The following is a 19,323-nucleotide window of genomic DNA, read 5'->3' as shown; positions in this document are numbered from 1 at the left end:
TACAAGGTCAAGTGTAAATAAAAAAGAAAACATTAAATAGGCATTTTAAATAGGTAAGCTCTTTATTCCACAGTGTGTATGTACATACATACACACACATATGTATTCAGGTATAACTCAATTACGAAATGAGAAAGGATTATTTTCGAATGTTGTAAAATTTGTAGTCGATTATAATTTATTAATAATAAAATCGCTTATTAACATATTCTTATTGGATTTGGACATATTAATTAACGCATATAATTAAAAAATCTAACGCCATCCTATCGTCGTAGTCTTCCATTTGTTTGAAAAAATATTCAGTCACTTCGCGGCGTGAAATTTCGGGAAATAAATTTCGTCGATCTAAATTTGGATTGGCCTTGAAATCGTAAGGACAAGAAAGGAAAGCAAATAACAGATGCTGCAACATTGAGACGATGATGCATAAATAAAACGTGCATGCAACATTAATTGCATATATACAGTATCAACGAAACGCAAATATTGAGACGTCAACATTGCCTTCGCTTTCCTATAGGTTTCCTCGTCTAAATATACTTTGCGATTAATAAGGTACAATACACAATTGTGCTCATATAAACGATTTCACAATTGAATACAACGATTACGCGACATGTTTATGAGCACACATGCAATATTAACGCTGTCTCGAGCAAATAGTCCTCCGTCTCTGAAAAAATACAACTTAAAGTATCATTTAAAATAAACCTTATATATTATGTACAATCTATGCAAACGTTACTTCTATTAATTGAAAAACTAAATTTGGCAAACTTGATATTTTACGTAATTGTAACGTATGAATGGGTACAGAATGGCGCGAAAAACGCTATCAATGTACGCACGTCGACTGTAAACGGTGACTAAATGAGGGACATCTGCGCAATTTATTAATTTAATATCCGGATAAAAATTCTTTTAAAAGTCACGTATTGGTCTGTATTTTAATTAAACTTAATTAAATATGGATTAAATAAACCAACATATTTTGATTAAACTTTCTTAAAATAGATGTCTCAAAAAATAAAACATTTTTTTATATTAAATAATTCAGATAATTATCATAGTAATTATGATAGTTCCGACACTCTGTACAAAGCGGACACGAGTACGATTGCTTCAATCTGAAAATATCAGAAGACTATCAAGCTAATCAACGAGTGGTGTGAGCAATTGAAAGATATTTTTGATCCGTGCGTCCACACACACGCGCGCCCACTGCCTATTCTTTCGTGCGCGCCACGTGTACAAAGATTTTAGCTAGACTCGGTGAAGCCGATTACTATGTATCGTAATCCTCATCGATGTTGGCAGTATGAGCGAAGTTCGATGTTGGTTGAGTGCTCGCACTCGCGTTAACTTCCATATAAAAGTTTGGTTGGCTAATTCGAAAGGAGTCGGACATGGACATCTGGAACTCTGGAACTTGCGAGTGCTCCTCCGACGCGATCCTCCGATCAGCAGAATTTGGATTGCTCGCTGATCGGTTGTCTTTCGCGTTTCTGTGATTCGTGCTCGCGTCAGCGCCGATCGGCAATCCCAGCTGCTTCTGATACCTGCGAAGGTGCAAGGCGCAATTAGCAGGGCCTCGAGGAAGACGCATCAGCGAGAAACGTACTCTAGCGGGTCAGGATGTTGCGTCACAGTTGGACACGCTATGGGTGCGTTTGGTACATTGATCTGCGAAGGCGTGGGAGTCTCTGGCGACGTAGGCACTTCGTCATCGGGGCCAGACACGTCGGGTAAAGATTTCACCAGATCCTTGAGGAAGTCGAATCGACTCTCCGATAGGATGCACTGTTTCCTGTGGAGAGATAGACCAGCTGTAGACGTTACCTTGTCAGAGATCTACTCAACATGAGTATAATGCTTCTCGCTATCTTCTGTTTTTATTTACTCATTTGCTCACATGTGAGATGGACTTAGAGTCTTGGCATTTTTGGCGCTTGTAATCTGCATCGTCTTGGTCAGCAAAGAGTGTACGAATAATTCCAGAGTCCTAGGTAAGCTTTATTAAGGAATAGTTTACATATGGATAACAACAACATACGATTAGACAACAATAAAGTCTACGGAAATCTATGCTCGTAAGGGACATCAAGAAAGGATATAGATTATAATCGGCACTGCCTGAGCAACCTTTCCGACCTCCTCGTCCGTCTGCATGATCTTCTTGATGCGCCCCTGGCAACACGAAACACAAGGAGGTTAGGATAATCGCAATTTGAATTTTTGCTCGCCAACGCTGCAAAGTACATTCTTCTCTCACTGCAGGCAAACATCATGCCTCCACGTGAAGAAAACGACGCGAGAACGAGAAACAGAGCTTGAGAGTCGGCCAATCCTCCTCGATTCGGTTATCGAAATATCGGGGTATCGCCGAGTTCCGTAACGGAAAAAGATAGGCAAGATTCGCTTACCGCTGGAAAACGGGCGTTGTATTTTTTCTTTTTGCTGGGCATCTTGCTCGTGCAGAACGGGGAACGGGTCGTATTTCACGGCACAACACGACGGCACGGTGCACGCGCGAGCAAACACGCATGCACGCACGCACGCGATACGGCACAATGCGTAAACAAACGAATCAACAAAAATCGTCGCGAAAGAGATCCCGAGATGCAACGTGCAGGGAATGTTCCGAAACCCTACACCCACATGCACTTTTTCCCCACGGTAACGTGCAATTGGCCTGTAGCAGCGTTCTCATGTAAGTTCTTACATCACTGACCAATCGCAATCTCTTCGTGCGGCCACTGCCGAGATTTTCCACTAGGTTTGTAACTAGGTTCATTCGTATCCAATAATAATTTATTTCAATAACAATTTCAGTTATCATATCTGTATTAAATATTATATACACATAGCATGTTATTTTATACTTATCATCTTGTGTACATACGTTGCTATTTGTAAAATGTAACGTTATGATGTCACAAGAAAGTTCGATAGAATCGTTTATCATTTTAGTCAGTGTATTGAACTGACACAGTGTAAACACGGTATGTTTATGGTCACGTTTCTTAGCTCGGAAAGAAAAACCAAATCGATATTCTAACGATTATTAATTATTATATACGTAGTTTGTGATATTAAGCGCTTAAAAAGGAATGCGATATGACCTCGAGGACCATATGCATTGCCCAGGAAGGCCCTGCGAACGCTTTAGCACTTAATAAAGACAACAGTCAGGTTGTGATAGCCGGTCGCAATGGTATGATATTTAACATGATACGTATTTAATAAAAACAAACGTAATTAGAGATAAGGATATATGTATAAATAAATATTTTATATATTTAATATTATTGCATCATATTTGAAAATTATATCTTTATTATATTAAATTATATTACAGTTTTCAAGATATTTACATTGCTGGAAGATAAATTTGAGGAGGCCTGTAATCTTCGAGTTGGGAAGAACTTAAATCTGAATTTCTCCTGTAACGATGTTGCTTGGAATCTTAATGATGGTAACTTGACAAATTTATTCTCCGTTTACAGTATATATGGATATTATTAAGAACTATATATAACACCTACGTTAACGTAATTTATATAAATAATTTTTTTACATTCTAATATATTAATTTCTAGACCATATTCTTGCGACTGCAGCAACTAATGGTGCGGTTGTTGTGTGGAACCTGAATAAACCATCTCGATCCAAACAGGAGCATGTATTTATGGATCACAAGAGAACCGTGAACAAAGTGAGCTTTCATATGACAGAACCTATGTGGTTAATATCTGGCTCTCAAGACGGTACCATGAAATGTTTTGATATGCGAACGAAAGAGGCCGCCAAGACTTTCTACAGGTAAAATAATCTACATGGATTTGCTGTAGTATACAGCAAAACATAATTTACTTTTGACTAATATTATTATATAACAATGTATTTGCATTTGTAGTAATACAGAATCGGTAAGAGATGTCCAATTTTGCCCGCAACAACCGTATACATTCGCCGCTGTATCCGAGAATGGCCACGTACAACAGTGGGATATGAGAAAGCCGGACCGCTATTTCCAACATTTCACCGCGCACAGCGGCCCAATATTTGCTTGCGATTGGCATCCCGAGGCCACGTGGCTCGCCACTGCATCTAGGGACAAAACCATTAAGGTATCTTATTTTCTATCGGCGCGAAATGTTTTCTAAAAGGCAAACCGTGACCGAGCCTCTCGCTTGACTTTGCAGGTTTGGGACCTAGCCGGCAAACCAAGCTGCGACTACACCATACACACGATCGCGTCAGTCGGACGGATAAAGTGGAGGCCTCAGAAAAAGTATCACATAGCCAGTTGCGCCCTGGTAGTCGACTGTAGTATAAACGTGTGGGACATTCGCAGACCCTACATCCCTTTCGCAAGTTTTAACGAGCACAAGGACGTGCCCACTGGTGTAGCCTGGAGGGGTAATCCGCAATCGTTCCTGTCGACAAGCAGGGTAAGTGATTGCTTATCGTTGCAACTGCGATATCGTAATTTTTATCTCTCCACATTTTACTACTACAGGATTGCACTTTATACCATCATGTTTTCGAAGACGCGACGAGGCCAGCCAGCAAGGCCAATCCGCAGAGCGTCGCGCTGGATTTGAAAGGGGACGTGGCGTACGCTTGCAAAGTGAAGTACGAACCAGCGACTACCGCGAGACAGTTATCCAACATAATGAGAGGCATGTTAGTATCGTTCAGCAAGATATTATTGTTAGATAGATTGTCAAGGATAATGAAAATTATATTTTATTGACTCAATTATAGGAGAACGCCTGTAACAAACGACGACACCTTTTGCATGGCCTCAAGTGTAACGCACAGATTCGCCATGAGCATACGTCAACTGCCTTGGTTTACGATGGCAGCTGAGAGCTACTTGCTTTCTGGGAATTTAAATGATATCTGTGATCATAACGCGCGTATCGCAGACTATTTTGGCAAAAAAAATGTAATAAAGTGTCCATACTTTCATATAGATATATATACTTTAATGTATTGTGTGGCAATAATAATTTTTTAATAACTACAGCTTGGCAAAGTCTGGCAAATTCTGAAAAATTTACACGCGGACCCGCTCGAGTTGCTTCGAAAGATGTCACCGACGGTTGCCAAGGAGGACGTGGCCAACGTCTCGAACATAGTACAAGGTGGAGCGAAGAATTCCGGCATGGAACAGTCAAACGCAAGCAAACAGTCCAGTAAGTTAGCAGGAATATGATGAGCAACGTAGCACTGCAGTGTTGTTAAAAAATTATTTATGCGTTATTTTTTCAGGTCACGAACACGATGCGAAATCTCTGCAGGGTGAAAATCCGGCCGGTGCTGCCAGCGGCGGCGACGACGAGACCGAAACAGAGAACGAAGCGCCGGAGAATCAGACCGTCGCGGGACCATCGACTAATTCAACGACTATTCTGCCGAGGTATTGTTACAAGCTTTTCATTTTTAGAATCGATCGATCTTTCGTCGATATTTACGAATCTCCATTAACGTAATCAAAATTATTAATATTACAATTATACGAGAATTATTCAACTGAAAACAAATCGCAGGAGACCGCTGCTGAGTGATATACCCTCGACATCGAAAGGCGATTTTATTTTCGGCGAGACCGAGTACGAGCCGGTGTCGTTGGATCATCCGAACGAGAGACAAATCGTGATGCGCATGGAAGACGACGAGTGGACCAAAGAGCTGCAGAAGGAAGCCTTTCCCTTGCGGCACGAGATAAAGGACCGCTCCCCGCCACCGGAACAATTTCCTAATCATCCTCCCGACCTCGGCGAGGAGTCGGCCTCCGTTATAGTCGAGGATCAACCGCGATTAGTAGTACCGCATCCACCAAAGCCGCAATCCATCGATTTTACCCCCGTGATCATGCAAACACTGGAGCATCACGCTGCGCTGAGAGACGTGCAGACGACAGTTTCGATACTTATTGCCCTGGGGGAGAAGAGGAAGAACCTGAGGATACCGTTAGCCCTGCAGGAACATTGGATAATGGAGTACCTGGATATGCTGGGCAAGTTTAAGCTCTGGCACATAGCTACTCAGGTATGATGTTGTTAAATAATTCTGTAATCTTCTCTCGGACAATATTCCTCGCGATGTTTCACGAACGGCGGCTTTTGTGATTCCGTTACTTGAATTGTTACACGACGAGACTTACATCGACCGATTCATGAACATTGATTGACGAAGGAATTTTCTTTACAGATAATACAATTGTCTTGGATTCCTTCTATATCGCAGCTGAATCAACAGTCGACTCTGATACACGTGTGTTGCGCGACGTGTACGAGACCACTGCAGCGATCCGCGTGGTTGTGCGATCACTGTCACACGTCTGAGCACGCTCTGTGCTCCGTGTGCAATCAGGTGAGGCATTTAAAGAATTTTATCTTCTCTTCTCGCTTACATTCATGGAATGTCATGTATGCACTCTTATATACAGGGTGTCCCAGACCTACCGTATCACCGTTTAATGGTAGATTCCTGAGGTGATTCTGAGACGAATGTTCCTCTTGCAAAATGTCGAGGGTGGCGTAGTTTCGGCACTACGAAGGGTTGTAGTTACCCTATCCTTGTGTAGAATTTTTCCGCGTTCAGTGACGGTGGGTCGAAGGGGTCCCGCGCATCGCGCACACTTCAATTTGAACAGCCGCGAAAATTAAGATCAAATTGAAGTGTGCGCGATGCGCGGGACCCCTTCGATCCACCGTCACTGAACGCGGAAAAATTCTACACAAGGATAGGGTAACTACAACCCTTCGTAGTGCCGAAACTACGCCACCCTCGACATTTTGCAAGAGGAACATTCGTCTCAGAATCACCTCAGGAATCTACCATTAACCGGTGATACGGTAGGTCTAGGACACCCTGTATAACTATATCTAACTATATCTAATATTATCATATATAAATGTAAATCTTATATATAATATAATAATAAAATAATTGTAAATAATTGTACTAAAATTATTATTCTATTGTTTTATATTGTATATTCTTGTACACAGGTAGTACGCGGGATCTATGTGTGGTGCCAGGGTTGTTCGCACGGTGGCCACATAAATCATATGAAAGAGTGGTTCAATAGTAATCGACGATGTCCTGCCGGTTGTGGTCATCGTTGTGAGTACACTTAAAGAACTTAGGATGTTCAATATTAGTTGAACTATTACGATATGCGATCAAGATGACTGATGAACAGAGAAATTGGCATGAATAATACAAGTGAAAAATAGTTTAACGACACAAAAAGTGATGAATAATTTTTAATAATTTAATATTAAAAATTTAATGATATAATTGGTATTATCAACTTATTTAAAAAGAAACTGTAACATCAGATCTCTCAGTGATATTTTACTAATTACTCACTATGTATTATTTGTCGTAAATGTATATTGATATGTATATATTACTAATAGATATAAATTATTTTTAATTATATAGAGAATAAAGACTTTTCCACAATTTTAGTACGTGTCTTTGTAATTTTGAAAAATAAAAATGTTTCTTTGAAGCAAAAATGTTTCCGCCCGGGATCGAACCGGGGACCTTCCGCGTGTTAGGCGGATGTGATAACCACTACACCACGGAAACTTGTTGAGATTATCGCCTCTTTGACAGCACATATATTTTAACACGCCTTACAAAATTTAATGAATTTTACTTTTTTAAATCATTACAATTATTCTTATCTTAGATATTAGTTTGTCGATCATTTCTTTAAGAGTAATATTTTATACTTTAACAATTCTTGAAACGGGAAATAGGACAGAGTTGGAATAAACTTCCAATAAATTATTTCCTAATCTCTTGGAATATTGATTTATTTAAGTAATCTATCTGTTTTACAAATTTAAAAAATAATTAATGATGAGCCGCTGCTTTCCTCATCTGCACCAGGATGTTTCCAAGCTCTTCTCGCTTCCTCTTAGCGCGAATATGTGTGCCCAGCTGGAAAATAAAAAGAATTTTGTTCATAAGCAATATTATATGTAAGATACATTAAACTCTAAAGAAAATTTTGAAATTGTCAACAATTTTCATATTTTGTAATACTAATTTTTTTTAAGAACAAATAGCAGTATGTTGCAGAAAGATTAATTTTGTCTTAGGCTTTCATGTATTATTCTACTAATATCTTAGATTTTACATTAATCTTTGTGACATCAGATGCTGTATCACAAATTACATAGAAAACGATAGAGATTACGTTCTTAAGCACTATTGAATATTTACAGAGTAAAAGAAGCGTGAAACTTACCCTTCTCTTCAAGAATTTCAGAGCACGCTTGTCCTTGGACACTTTCAACAACTCCATAGCACGTTTCTCGTAGGGAGCATGTCCTGTGACTTCACGGATCAAATCCCTCACGAACTTGCTGTGCTTGGTTTGTTTCTGCGAGGATAAAAAATTAATTAGCACAAAGAGAGGTACACCAGGATGTTTCTATGGAACATACAACAACAATAAGAGAGGTTATACGATGCACTATCTACAATGATTGTCTACTGACCCCCTTCAACCTGGATGGGCGAAGACAGACAGTCTTCTGCTTCTCGGATTTATTCTTTGCCACGCGGATCTTCGTCGTTTTGTGGCCCCTGTTGAGGCCAACGGCCAATTCGTATCGTGGAGCCATTCCCTGTGGAGATCGATCTTTTTATAGGTTACTTTGCCAACAATCGTCCTCGAGTTCAAACATGCACTAATTATATCTTAATATAATAAATTGTAAACTCAATTAAACTGCTAGAATGAGTATATCGTTTGCATTTATTTGATTTCAGATGGATTGCAAGAATATAACACGATCCAAAGTCTCACCAACCTTCGCAACGATATGCACGCGTCGAAAGAAAGGCAAGGTCCTTCTCTCGTTTCCATGCGCTCGACTTAAAGCGCACCCTGATGGCTACGATACGTTCCACCAATCAGCGGTGCATATAGCGACATTGTATAAGCTGTTTCTTAGAAAAATTATATCTTTTATCTTGAAATGACTCGAAAAAATATATTAAACAGATTTTTTATCTTTAAATGATTAATGACGGATTAAATAAAATTTTATTTAGCGGTTACACAAAAGTTGTACCACTACGCCGGAAGTGTGTAGTGAGCGAACTTCTCAACAAAAAAAGGAGGAGGTTTGAACTCCTGAACAGATAATCCCAGTCGACCTGATGATCGGGGCACGTGGTGCACGTGGGTTTTAATCGCGTATGGTTAAAAGCACCGAGAAGTAATTTTCAGACGCGTGTACGCGTGCGATACGCGTAGATAGATACAATAAACAGTTTGAAAAATGGCTCTGTATAATTTCAAGAAAATTGCAGTCGTTCCAACTGCAAAGGTTAGTAGCATCGATCTTATTTATGTATAATTTATTCTTTATTTTATTCATCTTTTTCTCTGCCTCGAAAAGCAATGGCAAACCACCGAGAGTGTCTTGCCAAGTGCACCTTTCTAATATAGCCGTTCGGAACCGGCGTTAAGCTATAGGTTATGCGTACATGTGTGCAGAGTATATGTATACATGTCATTTACACAGTAATGATTTGTAGGATTCTAAAGAAACAGATTTACCTTTTCACGAATTAGATTAAATAATGACATTCTTCCTTTCTCTTTTCAGGATTTTATCGATATAATCCTATCGAAGACGCAGCGAAAGACACCGACAGTCGTTCACAAGCAATACAAGATTACGAGAATACGCGCGTTTTATACGCGCAAAGTGAAATTCACCCAACAGAACTTCCACGACAGACTCTCCCAGATAATACAGGAATTTCCCAAGCTGGATGACGTACATCCGTTCTACGCGGATTTGATGAATGTTTTGTACGACAAGGATCACTACAAGCTGGCTCTTGGACAGATAAACACCGCCAGGCACTTAATCGACAAGTAAGAAAAGGATGATTTTTTGATGTAACACACATACATGCGTACGTAACGTGGTACATAAAATTTTATCTTCTGATTACAGCATAGCGAAGGATTACGTTCGCCTAATGAAGTACGGAGATTCTCTGTATCGATGTAAACAGCTGAAGAAAGCCGCGTTGGGCCGAATGGCCACCATCATGAAGAGGCAGGCGGCTAATCTGACATACCTGGAACAAGTTCGGCAGCACTTGGCTCGGTTACCCAGCATAGACCCTTATGCGCGCACGATAATCATCTGCGGTTTCCCGAATGTCGGCAAAAGCAGTTTCATCAATAAGGTGAGAAACGGCAATTATCATTGAATTATGTCTCTTACAAATAACATAATTTTACAAATTTGATGCGACTCGTAGATCACCCGAGCTGATGTAGAGGTCCAACCGTACGCATTCACGACGAAATCCTTGTATGTGGGACACACCGATCACAACTACTTGAGATGGCAGGTGATCGACACACCCGGAATACTGGACCATCCTCTGGAGCAGAGGAACGTTATCGAGATGCAAGCGGTGACGGCTCTCGCGCACTTGCGCGCCGCAGTGCTCTACTTCTGCGATCTGTCGGAGCAATGTGGTCATAATCTGGATGAACAGGTGAGGATATTGTACGAGTAGTATCGCATGACATTAATATTTTAAATATTTAATATAATTTAATATAATATTAATATTTTAAAAACCTGTATTGCTCGTGCAGGTAAAGCTGTTCGAGTCCATCAAGCCTCTGTTCGCGAACAAGCCGCTCATAATAGTGATGAACAAAACGGACATCGTACAGCTGGACGAGTTACCGCCAGAGAAGAGAGCCGCTCTGAAATCGCTCGAGGACGACGCGAATGTACCTGTCATGGAGATGAGCACTGTCACCGACTTCGGTGTGATGGAGGTGAAAATAGAGGCCTGCGAGCGTCTCTTGGCCTTTAGAGTCGATCAGAAGGTCAAAAGCAAGAAGGTAGGTTATAAAAAACTTCCTTCTCCGGTGTGCAAAAAGATGATGTTCGATGATACAACGAGGCATGATGGTCGCAGGTGGAGGGAATACTTCATCGATTACACGTCGCCCAACCGAAGCACGTGGACAAGAATCGCGTGCCCTGCATTCCGGAGAGCGTTCTGAAGAAGCGACAGGCTGCTGCGGAGAAGGCCGAGAGGAAACGTAAACTGGAGAGAGAGATAGAGGTGGAGCTGGGAGACGATTACGTGCTTGACTTGAAGAAGAACTACGACATCGAGGGAGACCAGAAGTACGACAGCATACCGGAAATCTGGGAAGGTCACAATATCGCAGATTACATCGATCCGGAGATATTCGAAGTTAGTGTGAATCCCATTTCGCTTGAATCGCTCGACTTGCCGATCCGACGTGCTTCTAACGAGTCGTTTCCAACGACTGTTTTCAGAAACTGAACAAACTGGAGCAGGAGGAGCACTTGAGGGAAGAGGCTGGCCTGTACGATTACAAGGCACCCGAGTTGTCGCAAACGATGCGCGAGATCAGGCAACTGGCGATGCAGATCCGTGAGAAGAGGGCCATCATGAAGGAGGAAGCGCGAGTAACGAAGGCATCTACGAAACCGGTAATGCCGCGTACGGCCGCGGCCAAGGTCCGCGACCGTTCGGTCGCGAAGCTGAAGGAGCAGATGGAAGATCTGGGTGTGGATATGGAGGGCACCGAGAACGTGAGTATCGTGCACGATACTTGGGTGTCATGAGTGTATTATCGCACCTGATTATTGTACGTACACTTTACGTGTAATATTACATCATATATTGTTTCCAATTGCGACAGGCGCACTTCAAACGCACGAGAGCGAGATCAAGATCGCGTTCGGAGCACGCCGCGAAACGTATGCGCGTGGAGTCGCAGTCACGCGGCCGCAGCGTCTCGAAACCATCGCGGGACGAGATGGGTATCAAGGACGTAGCGGTAAGTCTAGAGGAGATATGTTTTTTAATATATTCACGTGAAGTTCTGTCTAAAGAAAATTTAAGATTAATTTACTCGAATCTGTAAAACGTGAGATGGCCCTTTATTGAGCGGAATCCTTTATCTGAATTATTTCCTGATTTATTTGCGATAAATTTGTTGTCAATTAAAGCATCCAAATGAGTAAGTGGAAACATGATTATCGTTCGTTGCAGATGAAGACGAAGCTGAAGAATGTAGCGCACAAGGCTCTGAAGAAGAAGATTGCCAAGAAGGGTCTCAAGGGCGAGGCGGATCGCTTCATCGGCAATAAGATGCCGAAGCACCTGTTCACCGGCAAAAGGGGAGTCGGCAAAACGGACAGAAGATAATTCAGTTATTTATATTCGTATTACATGTTTCTTTAAAATATGTAGAAACCTTTGTAGGAAGATTAATGTTTGTAATTGAAATTTTTTAAATGACGTTCAACAGAGATACCGACATCGTTTCGCACTCGTTTGAAACGCCGTCGCTGTCCGATCTTTAATTCACGTTAATCAATAATACGATTGAGTGAATGAGAGTTTGTTATTTCAGTTTGCGTGTCCATCGAAACGGAACGCGAAGACGGCATTCCCGTCGTTTATCGGCGGCTAAATAAGTATCTCCGACCGGATAGCATTTTTGTTTGATCGCCCGGCGTAGCGTGAATGCGCGCGGTTGCATAATGCACGCAGGGCAACCTTCGAACTCGAACGGGGTAAGCAACAGCGTCACGCTCAATGGAACTTTATTGCTGTCGTGCCGAGATAACCCTTCGCACCGATGGTAGATCTCGGGCGACGTTCTATTCAGAAAATCGTGAATATTAACTTCGGCTTGAAGCGCCGATTTTACGATTCTTTGATTCTGAGTTTAAGAAACGTTTGTACGCGTGTTACGAAAACTGCACTTGTAAAAAAGAAAAGATAATGTCGCGTCTACTTTTCAATATATTTAATCGAGACAATTTGTTAACAAAAATTATTGGTACTTGAAGTACTCCGATGGTATATACAGGACATCTAGCTTTAACTTTACGTACATGAAAGTGTTTTGGAATTGAAATTTATTTAAATTGAAATACAAAGGAGAAGGAAGGGGAAGAAATAAACGCGCCAATTCGTATTGAAAACCGATAGATCATTTATTTAAGACTTCGCTATGAGTAGATTTCCATCATCAGATATTTTGTCGACAATCGATTAAGAGAGAGACAGGAATTACAATGATAAAACGGCGCCGCCTATGTGAGATTGATTAGATCGTAATTTACAATAAGTGCATATTGATACAATGTCGTAAATTTTACGCAATTGTTATATTAGGCGCGTGAGTAACGATTCTCACTGATTTTGCTATGCGCTCGATAAATATAATACGATATGTTATTTCGTGGTTAAACTATAAATAGCATTATTTCACAGATAATCGTTTTTGGAGCTTGCGCGAAATTCTCGCTACGCACGTGGAAATCATGCGGCGGCCCTCGATTAGCACGGGATTTCGTAGAAAACGCGTTGGGATCTTACAAGAACGCGTAGCGTACGCGCATTCGTTAGACTGCACTCGGAAGGGGAATCAAGAGACTTATGGGGGTAACTCGGGGTTCTTAGTCGTAATACTCTATAGGAACTAACAGAAACCTTGATACAAAACAGGTTCGATACGAGCGAAGACTTCAATAACGTGACATTACGTTAATAGGCGACATCGACGACCGACTCGCGACCCGCTTGTTTCGCGAGGAAGCCTACGTGATTTTAATAAATTAACAAGAGATAGAGGGTACGCGCTCTATAGATACACAATGACGTTTATGGCGTTTCGTACGGCGAGAGACGCTCACCTGGTTAAAAGAGAAGCGAAAAGTCAACGGTCGTCATCGTCGTTGTCGCTGCAACTGCACAACATCGCAAACGCTTAGAGTCTGACAAATTGCGAGAGCTCGTTGCAGCGCGACTCGCTCTCTCTTAACCGGGTCCAAATATAGCAAAAATGTCCTAATGATATATAAAACACGATCGCTACGTAATAAGGAATATAATGACAAGTAAATATCGTTAGTATCACAGTCAATGTGCGAGACCCTAAAGTGAATTACGGGGTGGAGGTCTGAGTATCTGGTGACGCCTCGTCGTGGTCGCGACGATCTTTGTGGAAATGGGAGTCGCGGAGGCGTGCACGAATATTCTAAAAGCCGCTCGGACGAGTACTTCGTCCCCGCTTTTGCCCTAACTTGTGTGCCGTCATCCAATATTCTATTAGTGTTTCAGGGAAAAAGTTACAAGTCTCGCGCGCGCGCGCGGCATCACCGAAGCACAATTCGGACGATTCTTTGGTGAGTCCTCGGCGATGGTAGACCGCTTCGCTCCTTCCTCGTCCTGTCTACATCATCCTCTTCCTCCTCACGAGCAGGCACACTCCAGCACCTGTATGTTCTTCCAATAGGACACCTGCAGCTGCGTCGAGTCGTTCTCGTCGAAGTAGAGGATCATGAGCTGCTCGAGCTTGCTGGGCGCGCAACACGGCTTGGGCACTCGCTTCCGGTCCTCCTTCCACAGCAGACTCTGCAGGAGCGCGTGATGATGCGCCGGGTTGTAGCGCGGCGGGCAGCGACCCTTGCAGTAACCAGCATCGAAGCCCTTCGGGTACACGATGAAGTCGAAGCCCTTCAGGTCTTTGAACATCACCGTCAACTCGTGCCGGCAACACTTCTTGTTGTTGTCGCCCTTGCACTTGCTGCGCCGGCCCTTGTGCAGCGGCATCAGCTCCTCGGGGGTGGATCGCTTCCGTCTGCCGCCGATCGACGGCTCCGAAACGGTGAACACGTTGAGACTCGCGTGGTCGACGTCGCGCTGCGCCGGCCGACCGTCGTGCAGAAACTCCAGCTCAAGACCGCTGTTCTCCAGATCACGTTCCAGCCAGCTGACGACCGCCTCGGTGAGGTCCAGCTCCAGCCATCGCGAGTCGGTCGGATCCATCGAAGACTGGGAGATGCTACGTCGAGCCAGCAGACGTCGGGAAGCAGGCATTCGCAGGTAGACCAGGGCCTCCAGGTCGCGTGGACGCCTGTGGTCGCCTCGCAGAAGGAATCTCAGGGTCGCGTGCTCAACCGCGACATCCTCCGTCACGTCGTTAGGAACCGCAACGGGAAAGTAAAACGAGTGACGGTGATTCCCGTTTACGCTCCAGCTGACGTCGAAGCTCGATCGGTTCCCCGGATGTTCTGCAATGAACAAACGACAAAGTGAATATACACGTGCGTCACGAATATGAAAAATTATGTTCTTACGTTTATATTTATTGTGGAAGTCGGAAAGCTCGCGTCATCGCGATTCTTCCAAAACGAATGACGCGCGCGCGTTATATAATTGTGACGTTTATTATTACGCATATTAAGATTATATTAAAACAAACTTATATTATTAATTTATATTATTTAAGGGAACTCTCGATTAATTCGTAATAGAATTTACGTGTTACGCAACGGCGTTCAAAGATACGATACTAAAGACGAGTAGAAGACAATAGATCGCAGTCCTTGTAAATTAATTGGCGCAACAGAAGGACTCCAGCTTCATCTGGGCAGTAATTGAATTCTCGCAATAATGACACGGAACACCGCGCAAGAGTTTGCTCCGTAATCGTGACTCAATTTTCCTTTGCCGCGATTGTCAACGTATTCGCATTTTCACCTTGAGATCTATAGATTATATTCACGGTAAATTTAGCCGATGAGTTTTAGCGATAGTTTGCCTATTGTCTACCCATGTTCTATGGGTACCACAAGAGCGAGCCTTCCCTTGACCCTTGCACAAAAGCAAACAAGCAGAAAATAACGTGAACTGACCCAAGTTCGAATTGAAAAGCCAACGTCTCAATGTACTGACTTTTTACGAATACCGTTTTTGAAGTCATAAATATTATACATATATATATATCACAATATGTATATGGAATTTGTACATTTCTTTTTTTTCATAGCCATTTTTGCTAAGAATTTATTTTCGTAACACATTTTCTCCAATCCATATCAAATAACTAATAGAAACAATGTATATTATATAATTAAGAAGTAATTATTATTATTATTATCGCGATTACGATGATAATATAAAACAAATAACAATTTATTAATTGCTATTGCAATTCAATTTTTTATAGGATTCAAACTTGAGTCGACCATCTCACCATCCGTGAGCAGCTAACGAGGAAGTAATGAACGGAAACGGCGTTTGTCGGTGGCCCTTGTATGCATAAAGTCGCATTACATAAATGACAGGAACTGCTGAATTCCCGGCGACTGTCATAATTGTCTCACGCGTATTTGCGGATGCAGATACGTCGTTGTTAGCTGCAACGAGCAACGAGCATTCTTGCTACGCGTCGGATCTGCGCTACCGTCCGCAACCCACGTATTGGCCGGGGTGGCGGAATTTTCGCAAATCGCACCGCCGGATGGATACTCGTCGCGCATAAACAAACAAGACCACGATTCTGAGTCACGGAACGGTATTCGGCCTTCCGACAAAATCGGCTTCGCGTAAAACGTTCGCCGTCGATCGCCACGTCCGTGTTCGCACGCGAACGCCCCTAAATTTAACCCCGGCGACGTGATCCACTTCACTATCCTTTAATCCCGATTTAATCTAGTGTTCCGTTATTAAATATTGCGGGGAGTTTATCTATCGAATTCACCACCCCATCTTTCTCCCCGTCTCGAGCTAAATCGCTCCGCACACGCATAGATCACCACCGCGGAAGAATACGTGCGGCTTTGAAGTCGAATTTAACGATGACGATCAGTCCATCCCGAATGCCGTTCCCGTCCGAAATATATTACTCTCCCCTAAAATATCGCCGGCGAAAACTGGTCGCGAGCCAGTATCGTAAATATCCCCGCGCGAAGGTGTTAATAACGCGAAGATCACGCGAGAAAGGGGGGAGGATTAAAAATTTGTAAATCGTACGTTTCGCCGGTTGTAAAAGTCATCGGCTCGTACTCGGGAGGAGGTGTGAGAATCGAATCTCGAGAGAAGATAAACGTCGAGATAGAAGAGAAAGAGGGAGCGAGAGGGAGAAAGGGAGAGCCCCCTTCGGATTGCCAGCCGGTTCTGAAATCCTCTCTTTCTCCGCGTGTTCTTTTCGCTCTCGGCGCTGATTAAGTCTTATTTATGAGGCTCGCGGGCTCTCCTCAGGAAAACTCTTGTGCAGCCATTAATTATCCCCGACGACACCGGCGGCCTCGCGTTGCTGGTTCCCCGTGCTCGTCGCGGCGCGTTTAACTGTGCTTGGCGCCGCTATTACGAGTGCGGTGACGACGATTACGGGGATTTAGGGTGAAGTGCGTCCCTGCAGACGGAAAGGATAACGCGTGTGTGCAACGTGGGAGAGAGGGAGTCTGATACTTGGGGGTGGTGACGGCGACCGCGTCACTTTTTCACCCGAAATAATACGAGCGTGTATTATCCGGGTTTATTATCTGGTTTGTCGAGTTTTCACTTAAATCTACAGCCGTACAAGCGATTAGGCGTTATCTCCCGGTGGCCCGAGAGCGGTGCGGAAAGGAAAAGTGGGCGACGAGAGATCCGAGCGAGAGAGAAACGTTTGATTTGCTTTATCTCCGGGGAACGCACGTGGCACGCGGCGGATCGTGCCGTGAGCCTCTGACAATTTCACCCGCGTGAAACTCTTTAAATAAGTCGCGAGAATAAACGACTGGCGGACACAGCACACCGTGGACGTCGTGGAAAACAGCATTTATTTCCACCGGGATCCGCATTCCGCGAGATCTCGTAAACAAACGTTCGATCGGCGACACTTCTCTCTCTCTCGAGTACCCCGAATTCTTCTTGCGGCATTCGATCATTGCGTCTGAAAGCTGCATTCCGCAGCATCCGCGACTCCCATCGATCTTGTGTGGGAACGCGTAAGTATTTGCCGTATTACTGTGATTGCGACTCGATTATGCTGTTACGTCATGCCTGAAAAAATATTGAAAAATTCGATAAATTTATTACAGAGTTGGAGCGAGCGTATCCACGCACGAGACGTCGCGTGCTCGGAATGCATCGCTGATTAGCCCTTATTTATGAGCCGGCACATGCACGAGGGGACCACGGGGGAAAGGCGGACTGCATCCTCCCCGAAAGAAAATTCGTGACAGCGGAGGACTTTTAGGGCCGCACATATTTCCCCGGTTATCACGTTCCTCGAATAATTCACCCGGCGAGAGCGAGCCGGCGACGACGCACCGCGCCGCTCGCTTCGCGCTCACGATGGAAACGTTCGTTTCTATTTTTCTCTCTCTTTCGCTCCTCTGGCTTTCTATTTTATTTTCTGTTTGTTTCTCGTGGCGCCGCGGGATCCTCCTCCGCTTTTAGAGCGCGGCAAGCATTTTTAATCCGCCGAAGCGCTTCTGCAAATAGGCCCGCGTCTATTTCTGCGGATTTTTTCTCACGTGATTGGACGAAAATATTTGGAAAAATATCGCGCAGAGAAATACTAGAGCGCGCCAATAAACTTGACGAATACGCGCGAGGCGGTGATCGTCGAGACCGTCGAGCGATCACGCGGATTCTTCGCCCCCGCTGCAAACGGGTTTCTCCCCGGCGATGCTTGAATCGGCCACGTCGAATAATCTCGCGTGATCGATGAAATCGCTCGGGTTTGTTTTTTCAAGCCGCGACACGACGAAGGATCCGCTTTTAGATAGGGATGGAACGCTTTTAGAGTGCGCTTGATGCATGTCGCGCGAATGGCGCCGCTTCAGCGAAGAGACATTCTTTCGATGGGACGGCGATCGGATCTGCTACACGTCCACTAATTAGATGTACACACACGAGTGCTTTCCAGTATCGAACAACTTGATTTTTCTTTGTTTTTAGCAAACTCGTTCGTTAACACGTACATTTCGAGCGAGTGCGAAGAACAATTACCGAAACGTGAAATGAAGAACGCGGTGGTTCACACTCTCTCCCTCGCGCGCGAGAGAGAGAGTCTCTTTCTCTCTCTCTTTCTCGTAATGATTCCGCGCGAAATCGATTTCTATATCCGGAGGATTACTCGCGTCTTTCCAGGAACTCGTCAATTTTCTGGACACCTCCGGAACAGGACTGTGGACATGAGGGAGATCGAAGGTGTGTCCTGATGCTCAGGTGACGCATCGGCCGTTCATTCAGCAAGTCGCAGCATCGGCAATGAATCGATCGGAGTCCCCCGCCCGAGGACGATCTCGCGCGTGGCCCGTTTGGCGGTTGACCAGGTATCGACGCAAAATAACCGGTTGATAAAGCGCGCAGGCATCCGCGGCATCCGGGCGATTTCTGTAACGCACGGACGGGGGGGGGGGGGGAGGGGGACAGGCGATGGCATGTGTTCGGACTTCCGTCACTCGA

General features: G+C 43.8%; 5 protein-coding genes and 1 non-coding gene across 6 annotated transcripts in view; 2 read left to right on the top strand and 4 right to left on the bottom strand.

Annotated features, from left to right (window-relative positions):
- Positions 1-49: 49 nt before the first annotated feature.
- On the bottom strand, positions 50-2,653 carry LOC105284208 (nuclear transcription factor Y subunit C-8). Its single transcript, XM_011347552.3, has 5 exons — positions 2,427-2,653; positions 2,118-2,190; positions 1,916-2,009; positions 1,625-1,810; positions 50-1,562 (listed from the first exon to the last, which is right to left on the bottom strand). The coding sequence occupies exons 1-5, from the start codon at positions 2,466-2,468 to the stop codon at positions 1,289-1,291; spliced, it is 669 nt and encodes a 222-aa protein (XP_011345854.1). The 5' UTR covers positions 2,469-2,653; the 3' UTR covers positions 50-1,288.
- Positions 2,654-2,826: 173 nt separating this feature from the next.
- LOC105284207 (GATOR complex protein WDR24) lies at positions 2,827-7,493 on the top strand. The gene is made up of 13 exons (XM_011347551.3): positions 2,827-3,005; positions 3,087-3,217; positions 3,362-3,478; positions 3,603-3,825; positions 3,920-4,133; positions 4,209-4,457; positions 4,526-4,692; positions 4,774-4,957; positions 5,039-5,207; positions 5,284-5,431; positions 5,562-6,063; positions 6,226-6,387; positions 7,029-7,493. Exons 2-13 carry the CDS (start codon positions 3,121-3,123, stop codon positions 7,155-7,157), a joined length of 2,361 nt encoding a protein of 786 aa, XP_011345853.1. The 5' UTR covers positions 2,827-3,005; positions 3,087-3,120; the 3' UTR covers positions 7,158-7,493.
- A 51-nt stretch (positions 7,494-7,544) lies between these two features.
- Trnav-aac lies at positions 7,545-7,617 on the bottom strand. Its single transcript has one exon. It is a non-coding gene; the product is annotated as a tRNA-Val (tRNA).
- A 212-nt stretch (positions 7,618-7,829) lies between these two features.
- On the bottom strand, positions 7,830-8,959 carry LOC105284206 (60S ribosomal protein L36). Its single transcript, XM_011347550.2, has 4 exons — positions 8,853-8,959; positions 8,538-8,666; positions 8,285-8,419; positions 7,830-7,974 (listed from the first exon to the last, which is right to left on the bottom strand). The coding sequence occupies exons 2-4, from the start codon at positions 8,661-8,663 to the stop codon at positions 7,888-7,890; spliced, it is 348 nt and encodes a 115-aa protein (XP_011345852.1). The 5' UTR covers positions 8,664-8,666; positions 8,853-8,959; the 3' UTR covers positions 7,830-7,887.
- A 367-nt stretch (positions 8,960-9,326) lies between these two features.
- LOC105284205 (nucleolar GTP-binding protein 1) lies at positions 9,327-12,463 on the top strand. The gene is made up of 9 exons (XM_011347549.3): positions 9,327-9,374; positions 9,657-9,931; positions 10,014-10,251; positions 10,327-10,569; positions 10,673-10,927; positions 11,005-11,289; positions 11,376-11,654; positions 11,765-11,902; positions 12,118-12,463. Exons 1-9 carry the CDS (start codon positions 9,327-9,329, stop codon positions 12,271-12,273), a joined length of 1,917 nt encoding a protein of 638 aa, XP_011345851.1. The 3' UTR covers positions 12,274-12,463.
- A 585-nt stretch (positions 12,464-13,048) lies between these two features.
- Positions 13,049-19,323, bottom strand: part of LOC105284204 — a 29,559-nt gene continuing 23,284 nt past the window's right edge. Inside the window, exon 3 of the mRNA XM_011347548.3 lies at positions 13,049-15,152. Coding sequence (XP_011345850.2) covers positions 14,332-15,152 — 821 coding nt within the window. The 3' untranslated portion in view covers positions 13,049-14,331. The remainder of the gene's footprint in view (positions 15,153-19,323) is intronic.

This window comes from Ooceraea biroi, chromosome 12 (assembly GCF_003672135.1).
Source record: "Ooceraea biroi isolate clonal line C1 chromosome 12, Obir_v5.4, whole genome shotgun sequence".
In the NCBI taxonomy this organism is placed as follows: Eukaryota; Metazoa; Arthropoda; class Insecta; order Hymenoptera; family Formicidae; genus Ooceraea; species Ooceraea biroi.
The sequence above is the reverse complement of the archived record's forward strand: the minus strand, read 5'-3'. Positions and strand labels throughout refer to the sequence as shown.